At 41.3% G+C, this 12,652-nt stretch overlaps 1 protein-coding gene across 2 annotated transcripts in view; it reads right to left on the reverse strand.

Annotated features, from left to right (window-relative positions):
- The window catches only part of SIRT3 (sirtuin 3), a 714,236-nt gene that overhangs the window by 171,720 nt on the left and 529,864 nt on the right, over nt 1-12,652 (reverse strand). Inside the window, exon 8 of one of the 2 annotated variants that reach the window (XM_044082821.1) lies at nt 3,408-4,153. The exons of the other annotated variant lie outside the window; for it this stretch is intronic. Coding sequence (XP_043938756.1) covers nt 4,127-4,153 — 27 coding nt within the window. The 3' untranslated portion in view covers nt 3,408-4,126. Of the gene's footprint in view, nt 1-3,407; nt 4,154-12,652 lie in introns of those variants that run through there. 2 annotated transcript variants of the gene reach the window in all.

Below are 12,652 nucleotides of genomic sequence, written 5' to 3' on the forward strand. Positions count from 1 at the left end.
ACTTGGACAATTTCATAAAGCATAATTCACTAAATCATGTTTCAAGCAATAAACTTCCCTTAATGTAATGTTGGTGTAAAACAAGGGTATCACCGGAAGACCCATCAATTTGCATTTTTGTGACCCCCCCAAGACACTCCAAGTGATAGGGTTACAATCCCAGCCGGGGACAAAGACAAACATTTAGCTTTGGTAGGAACATCCAAGATTTTCTTATGGGCTCTAGGAGAGGTTGAGGTCTCCAACCCAGAAATAGCCTCTGAAAAGGGAGATTTAAGAAGTCCCTTCAGTAACAGCTTGTTTTCTCTTTCCAACAAGGTTCTATTCGAAAAGTTCTCACAAATAGTACAGGGTGGGTCAACAGAGAAGTGGGACGCCCCCAAACAATAAACGCACAAAGAGTGTGCATCAGAAGTAGGTAGTTTGTGTCCACAATCAGAACACTGCTTAAATCCCGGACTACCTTTCTTATCTGCCATGACAGTAAATTAATTAATAGAAAAGGTACCAGCAATGGTACAAGAGAATACCCGAAGGTATGAGAAAAAAAAAACGGGGAAAGGATTACCAACGATGGTAAGGACAGAATACCTTGTGGTAAAGAAAAAGGCAGAAAAACCTGAAGAAAATACGTACGCTAGATGAGATAGGGTAAGAGACAATGAAATATAAACCTTTCTGACAGAAAAGTAATCTGAAAGACTATTAAGCAACAAATAACTGTACTTAGCTCAAGAGAAGTAGCTTGACACGACCAAATGGCAATGCGGCAAACGAAATCTGAGGTAAAAGGGAGAGGGGGATTGTGGGTAAGAGTTTAGCTCGAGAGTTTGAAGCTGATGCAGGCTTGGAAAATGGCCGGCTCGGTTCCGAGGTCGGAACCGATACCCATGCGTAAGGAATGAACGAGGATTAACAATATCAGATCATATGTTTTGGGAGTGCAATGAGTTGGCAGACTAAAGATTCCCTACAGAGTACTCTGTCAGAAATATTGAGTAAACAAATTGGTATAACTAACGAAATTACTTAATTTTTGAGCTGGGATACAAGATCTGAATTGTGTAGACATAGTAAGACCTTGTTAAGCTTAATTCTGGTGGCTAGCAAAAAACAATTACTTGAAAATGGAAATCAAATTCTAAGCCATCTGCAATTGAAGTAGTGAATGTTGTAACAGAGATAAAAAAAAGACTGGAAGTGGGATCTCTGGAAAAGGGTAGAAGCAAATTACACACAAAAAATGAAAATTGTGGGAATATTACATGCAGAATAATGTTGTGGAAGAGAAGTGAGGTTTAAAGGAAGGCAGGAATTGAGCAATGTATGTAATATTGGATTGATGACAACTGTTTAAAAAATATAATGCTTGTAACTGTGAACATGTTATCATTTTTCTTTTTATACAAATGTCTGTTTGCCTATGTCTTAAGTGATAATTCAATAAAGGTGTTTAAAAATTATCATATATCTGTGCCATTAAGCTGGTTGTGTTACAATCTTAAAATTAATATCATAAGAACACAAGAGTTTACTGAGTAATACACTTTGTTCTTAACAAACCTACTCAATAATATAATGTTATAAATGCAACCTGTCTCAAGTATTTTTGTAAAGGAAGAGCAATGATCCCTTCAGTTAAAGCTTTGGAAGCATGTTTGGCTTTGAAATGTAAAAGGAAACTTGGACAATTTCATAAAGCATAATTCACTAAATCATATTTCAAGCAATAAACTTCCCTTAATGTAATGTTGGTGTAAAACAAGGGTATCACAGGAAGACCCAGCAATTTGCATTTTTGTGACCCCCCCCAAGACACTCCAAGTGATAGGGTTACAATACCAGCAACAGCAAAACAAAATAAAATGTACGATCACTCTTTCTTAGAGAGACAAAAACACATATTTCAAAGTCTGTGGCAGACTATGAGTGAATAGGCTACATCAAGTCAATTAACTCTTTCAAAACTGTATGGCCACCATGACTTTTTTCTTTCTGGCAAAATGACTCCTTCCTTGGTAGGAGAATCATCTGGTATTATACTGGGATTTAATGGCTAGGCTTGTAATGACCCTTGGGTCAGTAGCATAGTAACATCCTATGAACCTAATTACATGAAAACCGTGTGCAGTTCCACTGGACAGAGATACCATTTGTTGTTAGTTCTAATCTCCTTGGGATGCAGAACAGAGACTTTGAGGCTTTGCAGGTCACTGCTCTAACTTGCACATACAGTAAGTCAAGGTGCACACATGATGGAGTTTTTCATTCCAACAGAACTGGGGAAAGAATTTTCTACAATGACAAGGTTGTCTGTACAACATAATGAATACACACGCACGCACACACACACACACACACACACACACACACACACACACACACAAAAACAATGGCTATTAGATATACAGGAAAGAGGATGCAACAATGGCTTACATGTGGCAAAATTACCAAAATATAAATGAAGCTTGGGTTTTTGGTTATGAATATTATTCAGAAATTATTAGGTTATATCATCACTTTTTCTATAAAACTGTGGCTATATTCTCTGAAGAACTGTTTCTTCCCATGGACATTGGTCCCAGTCTGTTATATCTGAGGTTAGTGTAGAAGGCAGACATTATTAGCTCATGAAATCCTGTGTCTGTTGCAGCAATTCTCCCATGCAGGACTATGACAGAGCTTGTTTTATGTACAATTTAAGATGTAAAAGGAAAGCTTGACTACCCAGACTTGCCATGGTAATATTTTCCCCGATTTCATTTGGGTAAACAATCACCAAGTCAGATAGGCAAAACAGCAAGTTTAAAAATGTCTGAAAATATCTGTTATATGAATGCAAGAAAAGCAGAACGAGTTTCAAATTAGCATTACTTCTGTCTCAATGTCTGCAGTTACTATGCAAGATGGTACACTACATTGTAAACATAAGACAAAAGATGCTGTCTATTATCTGCTGTGTGGATTATACATTCATAGGTACTTGCTAATTGCTTAGTAAAGGAGACCATAAAGAAGCTCAGCCACATCACCCAACAATGGTGGGAAAATGACAATCTCCCCTATTATGTTTCCATATTGAAACACTTATATTTAAAACTGCGGTGGTGGTGCTGCGGTAGCGTTGTCGCCTCACAGTTAGACGTTGCCCGTTCAATTCTCAGTTAGAGTGTCTTCTGTGTGGCGACATGCGTGAATGGGAGTTCCTTCGTTGAAGGTTGTGCGTTAGGCCCGGCAAGCCGGCATGTCAAAATCTACTGCCAATCATTAGCGGACCAGAGTTCTGCTGTGGCGACCCCTAACCGGGAAAAGCCGAAACAAACAAACAAGAAACAAACATTTAAACACTTATATTTATAATAATAATGCTTACCGCAAACCTTCAATAAAAAGACCAAACTAAAAAATGATTTTTAAAACGTATTTAATTCACATACATTCAATGATATATTACTAAACAAGCACCAATGATGTCATGAGGTACACATTACAAAAAATGAAAAGTGCATTATCTCATCAAAATTACACAATTGTATCTTCCCCTTCTGAAATCCATTGTTACTTTAAATAAACTGCATACTTGTGCAAAAAGTATTTGAGCTGGACCCATGCCTGCTTTATTTTATAATGAAGGAGCACTTCTGAAGAGAGGGAATTATAAAGTCAGGGGTAAAAACTCTGACAGATGGCAGAAAGTCAAAAATCAAAATGAGTGGTGTTTATTAACATTATTAATATTTTTCCTCTTCCATTCTATTTATTTCTCTCTTATACACACGCATGCACGCGCACACAGACACGGAGACATAGATACACACACAGAAACTTAGTTGGAGTATACACCTCTCCAATGCATTACCACTTCATTGGTCAGCAAACTTTGCGCCCAATAACTTTCACCTACAATTAAAAAAACTCGGAGAAAAAAGTGTCAGAGCTCTTGAGCACCATTCTGTGTGAACTATGTACAAGGAATACTGGATAATTCTTATTGTCCAAGATAAAAGTAAAATTTGCTTAGACATACGAAATGGAAACTATCATAAGTAATACAGTATAACTAATAATTCCAGTACTGTCCATCAGAAATGAACATTAAACCTGTTCACGGTTTTTAGGGATCACGTCACTTCTTGGATTTTTCTAAGTCCAGCTGAAAGTAGCAGAAATTAAAGAAAAAAAAAACAGAAAAGAAAATTAATACCACAAGCTTAAGCCTTTATTCCATATTACTCCTGCATCAAAAATACCTAAACATTTAGGCAAAGTAATAAAATAAAAGACTGAGATAATAATACAAGTTAATGCACAAGGTTAAACAATTTTCAAAAGCGACTCTGATCAAAGAGACAAAATTTCAAAATTGGAACAAGTACAATCCTTATAAATTTCCTAATAAATATAAAGTTGATATATCATTTAGCAGTTATTATTGTTATAAGCTATTTGCAGGTCTGACTACACTGTAGGATGAAACCAACTAGTTTCAGTTTTTAGTTTTGGTGACAAATATTTCCAACGCTGTCTGGTGATTAGCAAGCATGAAAACAGTTAATGTTTGTTACTCCATTTATTAATTATTGGACTGGTTCTTATCAGTAAAACAGGAAGAATCATCCAATAGCTATTGTTAAAAATACATAAGCTTCAGTTTTTGTGAAAAACTGATAAAATACTTTAATGCTTTGCTAACACCAGATAGAAGTGATTGAAGCTGAGTAGCAACGGTATGTCCTTATTGTTATTTCTGGTAACTTTATAACATTTGCCAACAGGAATTAATCTGTGTGGAAAAGTTTGGTCGATTTTAATTCCTTCTTCTTTCGGCATTTTCCCGGTTAGGGGTTGCCACAGTGGATCACTTGTTCACTCATGACTGGCAGTGGAGTTTTCCGGTGTCGAGTTGCCAGCCCGGTGCCCAACTTTCCACAGAAGGCACACACACACACCTAGGGCCAAATGTAGTGTGTCCAATCCACCTACCGCATGTCTTTGGGATGTGGGAGGAAATCGGGAGCAGCTGGAGGAAACCCACGTGACCACAGGGAGGACATGCAGACTCTGCACAGAAGGCACCTCAGCCAAGGATCGAACCGGAGAACCTCTTGTTGTGAGGCGGCAATGCTAACCGCTGCACCACCACAGCCGTCCCGGTTCATTTTAATTCCTTCTAAATATGGCAAATACAGTAATATGACATCTTTAAATATATATATACACAAACACGTACACACACACACACACACACACACACACACACACACACATATATATATATATATATATATATATATATATATATATATATTTATGTTTACTATCACAGCCTTAAAGTGCATTTCATCATTTCTTCACATCACTGAACCTTAATGTCGAAAGTGAAAATGATTTCACTTCCCCATGTTGAACCATGTTAATGATGGTTCAAAATTTGCAGTTATGGAAATGTGGCTGTTGGATTACATGTGCCGTTCGGTGATGCTGGTTCACTGTATTGACATTCGAGTTTTAACCTGTTTGAAACTGTACTTCACTGTAGCACCTGTTGATGAAGTGCAGTTCAGAAACCCGAACGCACACATGCCCGACTTCCAACATGCCGAGACGAAAAGCCCAACGACCACACAACACCAACGCCCCAGAACACCAACTTTCCACTCCAGTGTAAGTAACCGCTTGGCCATCCTGTTGAATGTTGCCCCTTATCTTCACGGTAGTGCGATCTTGGAGTTGGTGTATTTAGTTGGGGGTGTGTGTGGTGGGCACATCCCCCACACATGGGTGGGTTTGCTTTCCTTCTGTTTTACTTTTTTGTCAGGATGGCCAAGTGGTTACTTACCTGGAGTGGAAAGCCGGTGTTCCGGGGGACATCGGGTTTCTGAAGTAGACTCTGTGTGTGTGTGTGTGTGTGTGTGTGTATGTATATATATATATATATATATATATATATATATATATATATATATATATAGCCAAAACACCCAGGAGAATCCTTCAGATGGATATCAAAAAACAATACCCAAAGATGGAAGGAGCTAAAATCCACTCAACGATGAATTAAAAATAAAACTGACTCAACAAGCCTCAAGCTGCGGATGGTATCCAAAGATCAAATACTTAAGATAAAACAAATTTATTATAAGCCAAGCACTTATAATAAATTTGTTTTATCTTAAGTACTTGATCTTTGGATTCCATCTGCAGCTTGAGGCTTGTTGAGTCAGCTTTATTTTTAATTTATCATTGAGTGGATTTTAGCTCCTTCCATTTTTGGGTTTTGTTTTTTGATATATATATATATATATATATATATATATATATATCACAAAATACACCTCACAAAAGCATTGCAACTACTGAATAATATAATAAATGAATGCTCAAGAAAGCTGGACTCCTTAGAAGATAAAATTCCACTGGTTTAAATCATAAAATGTTCAGATTTAGCACTTTCATCCACTATAGTGTGGTTTTATTAGATATAAGAATCAGTATAATGCATTTACAAATTATGTAGTACAATATATTGCACAATTATTCATGTCTAGTATATCTTGCACAGATTTTTGTATAATTGAGTAGTTTGTTTATGTAGTTTTTATGTAGTTTTTTAAACAGTTTCAATGTGTATATATGAAATGTGCATTTCTCTTTAAATGAAGGGATTTTGGCACCCTAAGTAGTATTTAAATGTTTGATTGATTAAATTATGATATTCTGTGGAAGTCCACACTATAGTGGATGAAAGCGCTAAATCTGAACATTTTATGCATTAAACCAGTGGAAAATCTGAACATTTTATGCATTAAACCAGTGGAATTTTATCTTGTTGGTGTCCATTTTTCCTCTAAGGAATCCATCTTTCTTGAGCGTTAATTTATTATATGTATATATATTATATATATATATATATGTATATATATATATATATATATATATATATATATATATATATATATATCTGTGTGTGTGTGTGTGTGTGTGTGTGCGCGTCTGTGCATTAGTTTGAAAGTTTGTATCGACATGGTCATTGACACATTAATGACAAATCACAAAACTCAGAAAAGCTTCTCTGCTTACTCCGTGGTTACTTCTCAGAAAGTACAGTTGTGTACACTTACCATAAATGTAGATGTTCGAGTGTATTCACTGTTGCAGTCATCACATCTGGGTTGTCTCTGCCAGGGTAGCCCTCGGCCGGCCCGAATACCAGAGACTTAGTATTTCTGCTTCGGTTACTGTCACTTGAGGACTGACGTCAGGTCATCAAGTAGTATAAACAAAGGGAGCCGATGCCATTACAACAGTTTTTCTTGCCCTAACATGTCAGGAGCCCCCAAGTAGGAGGCCAGGCTCTGGTGGAAGAACCCCACCAGTGGAAAATAAATACCAATATGTCCCTTGTAAGGAAAGGAGAACAATAAGGAAGAATGGTAATAAAAGGAGAAAGAGAAGAAAGGGGAATGGAGGGAGGGAAACCAGGACTGCAACAGTGAATACACTCGAACATCTACATTTATGGTAAGTGTAGACAACTGTACTACATTCTTTGTGTTTCACTGTTGCAGTCATCACATTTGGGTTGATTCCCAAAGCTGAGGAAATGGGTGGAGGCAGTCAAGGAAACTAGAGCCTGGCTAGGATGCCCTGCAAGACTGCAAAGGCAAACCCTGCCCTGGATTTGGAGAAGAGAGGTAGGTTGTAATGCTTCATAAAAATGTGAACAAATGTCCTGGTGGCAGCCTCCAGGATGTCCCTGGTGGGGACTCCTCTGAGGAAAGCTGCAGAGGTGGAGGCTGCTCTGGTGGAGTGTGTCCTGACCCCCTTGTGGGGAGGCTTTCCATGCTGTTTGTAGCAGAAATGGATGCAGTGCGCTATCCATTTAGAAATGGTTTGTTTGGAGATGGCTTTGCCTTCTACCCCTGTAGCAAATCTAACCAGCAACTGATCAGACTTTCTGAAGGATTTAGTCCTGTCTAGATAGAATTTGAGCTGTCTGTGCACATCTACAGAGTGAAGAATCCCTTCCCCCTTGTTCTGGGAATTAGGAAAAAAGGTGGGAAAATGAATGGATTGGCTGAGAGCCACATTGGACACCATCTTCGGCATGAAGGATGGGTTAGTTCTGAGGGATACCCTATCTGCATGGAAGATGATGAAGGGTTCCACAGCCATGAGTGCTTGCAGCTCAGAGACTCTTCTGGCTGAAGTGATGGCCAGAAGGAATGCTGTCTTCCAGGAGAGAAATTTTAGCTCTGCAGAAAAATCTGGTTCGAAAGGGGGCAGGGTGAGCTTTTCCAATACAAAGTTAAGGTCCCAAGCTGGTGTTGGTGCCCTTCAGGGTGGCCTCAAGTTGCTAGCCCTTCTTAGGAATTGTTTGATCAAAGGGTGTGAGTAAAGATGCTGCTCAGTGAGAAAATGAGCAGAAATAGCAGAGGCATGAATTTTTACAGAGGAGAAAGAGATGCCACTGTGTAGTAGGTCAGCTAAGTAATCCAGGATGAGAGGGAGGGAGGGCTGTGCTGTATTGGCTCCCTTTGCCTTGATCCAGGTGCAGAACATTTTTCATTTATCAGCATAAGACTTTCTGGTGCTAGGGCGTCTGGCCTCACGGATAACATCCAGAACCTGTTTACTGAGGTTGGCAGATTGGTTTAGGGTCAGGGAATAAGCCAAGCTGCCAAACTGAGTGTCTGCAAATGGGGTTGCATGAATTCCCCTTCCCTCTGGGTCAGGAGGTTTGGAATCTGAGAAAGATACCATGGAGGTAGTGGGGACAGGCTGTGCAGCAAGGGGTACCAGTATTGCCCGGGCCAGTCTGGAGCTATAAGAATGGTCCTTGGTTTTTCCTCCCTTATTTTGAGCAGTTCCCTAGGGATGAGAGGTAGGGGAGGAAAGGCAAAGACCGATAGACTGACTCAGGGGAAGGACAGGGCATCCACTTTCCAAGCCATGCAGTGATGCTCCCTTGTGCAGAATTAGCTGAGCTGATGGTTGGTGTGGGAAGCAAATAAGTCGACCTTCAGCGTTCCCTAGATCTGAGTTATTAGGGTAAAGGTACTTCTGCTGAGTTGCCACTCATGTGGGTCCAGAAGATTTCTGCTTAATTGGTCTGCCAGAGAGTTGAGAGAGCCTGGTAGGAATTGTCCTAACAAGTGTAGTTGCATGGCAGAGGCTGTGTGCCAAAGGGTCATGGCCAGCTTGCATAGAGGGTAGGAGTGAGTCCCTCCCTGCTTGCTGATGTACCACATCACAGTGGTGTTGTCTGTTTTGATCAGGAGAGCCCCTGGAGAGAGAAGGGGCTTGAAAGCTATCAAGGCATGCTGCACAGCCATCATCTTTTTAACTGATGTGCAGAGGGATTTGCTGTGGGCTCCATTGGTCCTGTATGCACCTGTCATCCAGGTGTGCACCCCAAGCATAGTCTGATGCATCTGTGGTGAGGGTTTGGGTGGGGGGGCAGTCCCTTGTTGAGGAAGCATGCTGTTGCCCACCAAATAAAATCTTTTCGGAGACAAGGAATTATAGGTAGAAGAGTTTCCAAGTCTTGAGAGTGTTGACACCAAAGGCTCTTTAGGTACCACTGAAGTTTCCTCATATGCAGTATGGCATATGGAATGAGTAGTATGCAAGATGCCATGAACCCCAGAGCTTGCAGGATCTTCCTTGCAGTTAGCTTGGGCCTGGTGGCTAGTTGAGAGAAGTAGGTTGTCAGGAAAATTTGTTTTTCTGGTGTAAGGTATGCCATCTGGGATGCTGTGTCCAGACTTGCTCCCAGGAAGATTATCCTTTGGGTAGGCACCTGCTTGGATTTCTTCTCATTGACTGCGTACCCTAGAGAGGTTAGGAGGGTCTTTACAAAGGCCAGGTGCTTGAGCAGCTTTTCCTGGCTGTCTGCCTGAATAAGGCAGTCGTCTAAGTATGGGTAAATCTGAACAGTTCTTTGTCTGCAAAAGGCAATGGCCGGAGCCAGACATTTTGTGAAAACTCGGGGAGCAGTAGATAAGACAAAGGGAAGGGCAGAGAACTGAAGGTGTTGAGATCCTGCCCTGACGCGGAGATATTTCCTGCATGATTCCCTAATAGGAATGTGGAGGTAGGCCTCTTTTAGAGATAGGGTGGATAACCAAGCATCCTTGGAGAGCATTGGTAGCAGTTGCTGGAGGGTGAGCATTTTGAATTTTGGGATCACCAGGAAGGTGTTTACAATGGATAGATAGAGGATGGGGTGCCAGGTGCCCTCTTTTCTGGGTACCAGAAATAGTCTGGAGTAGAAACCTTGGCCCATCTGTTCTGCAGGAACGTGCTCTACTACCCTCACAGAGAGCAGGGAAAGGATTTGATTTTGAGCCTCTGCCCAATGATTTGGTGGTAGATCTTGGAACCCTTTTGGGGTTGGAAGGGTGTGGAAGGAAAATTTGTATCCGAGACACAATGTTCAGAACCCAGTAGTCCATGGTAATGGTGGCCCAGGTGCTTGAGTGAAAGGGAGTTTTCCTCCCTAGGGGTAAGTGAAGGTGGGCAGAGGGAGTGGGTGGAGGAGGTGAGTCATTGTGAGTTCTTACCATAAGGGGATGGCTTAGAACTCCATGGTTTTGAAGTGGAGGTAGTCCACTGCTTAGATCTCTACATTCCCTGTGGCTGCTGTCTCGGGGGGTCTGTTTCCATGGGGCCTAGGCTGGGCTGGTTTACTGGGAGCAGGAAAGGACCAGTGTTTGGAGGGACAATGCCTGCTGAACCTAGGGGGCTGGATGTGCAAGAAATCCTTAACTATTTGCATAGATTTTGCTTTTTCTTCCATTTTTTTAAGACCTCATCTGCCTTAGTGCCAAATAAGTTATCTTTGTGCAAGGGGGCATCCAACAATTTAGATTTGACTTGGTCTGGCAGGGGCTGCTCCTTAAGCCATGCATGCTTTCTAATGGCAGATCCAGTGAATGCTGCCCTGCAAGAAGCTTCTAGGGCATCAAAACCACAGTGCAAGGTGTGTTTAGTTACGTGACTTGCAGAATGCATTAACTCTTGTAAATCTTTAGATTCTGCCCAAGCAGGAAAAGAAGACATTTTTTGTTTAAGGAGTTCCAAGATATGTTGCTGAAATTTCAGCATATGGAGCTGACAATTTAGTGCCCTGACAGCAAGAGTAGCTGAGGTGTATACCTTTTTACCCCGTCTATCCAATGCTCGGGAATCCCTGTCTGAGGGGGTGGGATTCTTAGCAGATGTTGATTTAATCCCTTTTGGCCCTTGAGAAATGACCTCAGGTTCAGCTGTAGGATTTTTAAAAAGATATCTGTGTGTGTGTCAGGGACTCTGTAGAACCTGTCTGTTTTTTGGGAGCTGGAGGAAGGGTCAGGAGTCAAGCTGGATTAGAGAAAAACATCCTCCACCACATCCAGGACTGGGGGGATGGCCAAGGGTCTCTGTTACGGAAGATCTAGGAATTCCTTGAGTCTCTTTTTAGACTGAGGGTAGTCCTGACTCTCCCATTGGAAATGCTCCCTTAAAGTATGCAGGGTTTCCCCAAAGGAAAAATCCTCTGGGGGAGAGGCTGAAGGAATGGAATCCTCTGCATCAGAATCCTCACAAGTGGAGAGGGGTTGCATGTCTTCATATTGAGATGCATCAGATTCATCTGACTCTTGTTCACACAAAACTACAGGGGACAGATCTCTTTTCCTTTTGGAGGGGGTAGCTTGGCTTCCCCTGATCAACATGATAAGGTCTTCTGCCATTTTAAGCATTTGAGACTGAGGCAAGCTAGCAGGCACCTGAGAGTAGGTCGTCGGTTTCTTGGGTGTGGTTCGTACCCTGGGCCTAAAAAACTCGGTCCTTTTTAAAAAAAAAAAGGTAGTCACGAAAGAAGATGTCAGTTTGTGTTGAGATTCGATAGTACGAAGGACTTCATCGGAAGCTGGTGCCTGCTCAGTGGCTCCGGACCCATCCAAGGTAGAGACGACCGCAGGATCCTTAGTCGAAGAGTTTTCAGGCATAATGGACTCTGAAAGGGTCTTGGTAGTGGCCTGTGAATCAACAGAAGCAGGCATCAGGGGCTGTGAAAGCACCTCACTGAGTACCGGAGAACTGACAAAAGTGTCATCGGTAGGTTTGGACCTGTGCGGTCTGTCTCTGTCTTTATCTTTATGTTTTTCAGAAGATCTGTTGTCAGATGGCTTACTGAAGCCATATAGGAATTCCAGGACTGTAAGCAAAAATATATGGCTCAATAAGGGCCCGACGACTGATAGTTCTGGCATTGAACAAAGCACAGAAGCAACAACGGGGGACGTTGTGGTCTGGGCCTAAACAAGTGACTCAGTAAGGGTGGAAGTCTCGGCATTGTATTTGCTTTCCACAGGTGAGACAATTAACATTTTTTGACATTGGTTAGTGCAAGAAAAAAGGATCCCCAATGGGGTACTCAGCTTTAGAAGACTTCAACTTCAATTCGGTAGATGAAAACTCAGGTAGCGAACGACCGGCACTCATGCGAACTTGCTTCTGCTTCTGGCTCCACGGCAAGAAAGACTGATGTAATGGCATTGGCTGCCTTACTTTATACTACTAACGACCTGATGTCAGTCCTCAAGCGACAGCAAACAACGCAGAAATACTAAGTCTCTGGTATTCAGGCCAGTTGAGGGCTACCCTG

Source organism: Protopterus annectens, chromosome 9.part0, assembly GCF_019279795.1.
Source record: "Protopterus annectens isolate FY-2018-M chromosome 9.part0, PAN1.0, whole genome shotgun sequence".
Taxonomy (NCBI): domain Eukaryota; kingdom Metazoa; phylum Chordata; order Ceratodontiformes; family Protopteridae; genus Protopterus; species Protopterus annectens.